General features: G+C 37.7%; 1 protein-coding gene across 3 annotated transcripts in view; it reads right to left on the bottom strand.

Annotated features, from left to right (window-relative positions):
* LOC106531581 (golgin subfamily A member 7) overlaps window positions 1-2,566 on the bottom strand; it is a 25,481-nt gene that overhangs the window by 16,210 nt on the left and 6,705 nt on the right. For all 3 annotated transcript variants that reach the window (XM_014027485.1, XM_014027484.1, XM_014027483.1), the window contains exon 2: window positions 1,913-2,038. In XM_014027485.1, the coding sequence (XP_013882939.1) occupies window positions 1,913-2,020 (108 nt within the window). In that variant the 5' untranslated portion in view covers window positions 2,021-2,038. The remainder of the gene's footprint in view (window positions 1-1,912; window positions 2,039-2,566) is intronic.

The raw sequence follows: 2,566 nt of genomic DNA on the forward strand, positions 1-2,566 counted from the left end.
TTTTAAAGCCTCTAATTTCACCTAGATGATTTAGCGTCCCTGTATTTTATTTTAGACAGGAAAATTGCTTTTGCTTTCTTACTGATGTAGTGTTCAGACTTGACATAACAGGAGGTTGTCTAACCTTTTCAGGATATAATATAGATCCCTGTGTAGACTGTAATTGAGTTGGATTTATATAAATACACCTGTGCACAAACCCAGGTCAGGATAATTATTAAAAACATATGTATAAAATCCCATAAAATATAAAAAAATGGACATAAAACATTTTTATCTGGACCTGGATTAAGTTCAACATTTCCAATGACTAAAAGAATATTAAACAGAAGTCTTAAATGTTGTTTCCGAAATTCCGACTGGTTAAAACAGAGTCTGAAATCAGAAGTTTCAGAAAGACGACAGCGAGACAGTTTCAACAAGATACCAAAAGCCTTTATATCGTTGTTTTCAGCTGTGTTTGGAGTTCGTCTTTCACAGAATTAATTATTTTTTGCTGCGACTTCCACACTTATCACTGAATTTATCRCGCGATCTCYTTCCTGCACGTCTGTCGGACCAGAGTGGAGCGGAGCGGGGGTAGTGTAAACTGGACTTGAAACACACAGCTGCGACCTGCGCACCGCAGCAGAGCGGAGCCGTAATGCATGTAACGTAAATTAGGGGTAAAACTTTTGGTCTTTGTGTCGGTCCTCCATGACAGCTGATGATGGTGACCTGTGTTACCTGAATATTCATATTTGTTGTGCTGATGCAYCAACGGTAGAGGTTTTTAAAATCTTGTATAGGTGAGGGCTGGTCCCACTCAGGAACACRGACATACATTTGATCTGCTTTTCTCTTCCTGTTTTGAACTTGCAGGTTTGTGATGCAGTGTTTTCAGATCATATGGCTGTTTTATTTGATGTCACCCTCACCTGTACCACAGTTCAACCTGGTGCTGGTCAGCTCTGCCATGTTTAGAACTCCTCCACTGCTGGTTACTTTTCAGATGTTTCTAATCCCAGTGTTATCCCAGAGTACATGTACAAGTATATGTACAATATGTTCGTATGATACTATAATCACACAACAAGTAAGGATTTATGACAATAAGCATAACATACAACATGTGAGCAGAAAAAGACAATTTGGTTAAATNTGTTCGTATGATACTATAATCACACAACAAGTAAGGATTTATGACAATAAGCATAACATACAACATGTGAGCAGAAAAAGACAATTTGGTTAAATCATTGCACTGTTGCATGAAATAATCCCATCTGTGTATGCTGAAGATACCAAGTAAAATATGAGCGAGATGAGAGGAACTCTCCATTTCATGTGAACGTGCTCTGAATCTAAAGCAGAAAGTTTGAGTTAAAAGTAACAGAACCCTCCATYACAGTAACCATTACCTCTTATCAGAATTTCAGGTTTTATTGAACTTGCTTCATAGTATAGCCCTGAGCGGATGAAGATTTGAGGTCCACTACATGCTAAATTATGTTAATTAGAGCCAACGATCATCGTGTTGATGTCAAATCACACAGACAACAGGGGGCTGAGCAACTTATTAAACTGTGAAAACAAACCATGTATTATTCCTGTTCATTAATAAAAATGACTGCGAGGAGGAGGGCAGACAACGAAAGATCTGATGTTTTCACAAATAATAACATTTACCACCAAAATCAACGTTTAGAAGCAAACCTCTCGAGTTTTGTTGTTACACAAGTGACTGAAACTACACAAGGAAATTACGTGTCGACCCAAATCATCAGATCAAACAGAGGAGACGTATCTACAAGACAGGAGAAGATGTCTGTGTGTGAGAAATAAGCTAACCAAAATCAAAGCTTCAATGTTTAGTTGAATTATTATCAAACACAATTATGTGAGTTAAGCCCAGGGAAGATGTGGGTCCTACCCTGGTCTCCAGCTCTGAGGGGAACTTGGTTTGGAACTGGCACAAGGTTCCGTTGGTGTAATCTCTCTGAATGAAGACTTTGGCTGCGATGGACGCCTGCTGCCTCATGTCCTGCAGGCTGTGAGTCTGTTGAAACACAASATCATAACTCAAGTGATGAAACAAGAAGAGTATCCTAGAAAACATTACTCCATAAAGGTTTTACTTGAAAACTGTTTCTGTACAGTGCCTTGCACAAGTATTCACCCGCTTTCCAAGTTGTTGCCTTCGTACCTGGAATTTCATTGAGTTTGTGGTTTTATTATAAGGAATGTTTCTCTACATAGTACTCAGATTAATTAAATTGGGAGAACACCTTGAAATAAATTAAAAAGCATTAGGAATGCACAGATAGGAAAATTTCAGCTGATATCGATATCTGATATTATTATTGCTGTTATGGCAGATAACTGATATATACTGATATTACACAAACACACACATTGGGCCTCATGCAAAAACCGTTCGTACGCACAGATTTGTTCTTAAATTGTGCGTACGAGTGATTTAGGAGAATTTGTGGCATTCACCAATGTTTTCGTATTCTACGATTTTTTTCAGATACGAACAAAATTTACTGAATAAATGAAAATGATTTAACACAGTTGTTTATAC

Source organism: Austrofundulus limnaeus, unplaced genomic scaffold, assembly GCF_001266775.1.
Source record: "Austrofundulus limnaeus strain Quisiro unplaced genomic scaffold, Austrofundulus_limnaeus-1.0 Scaffold652, whole genome shotgun sequence".
Lineage (NCBI taxonomy): Eukaryota > Metazoa > Chordata > Actinopteri > Cyprinodontiformes > Rivulidae > Austrofundulus > Austrofundulus limnaeus.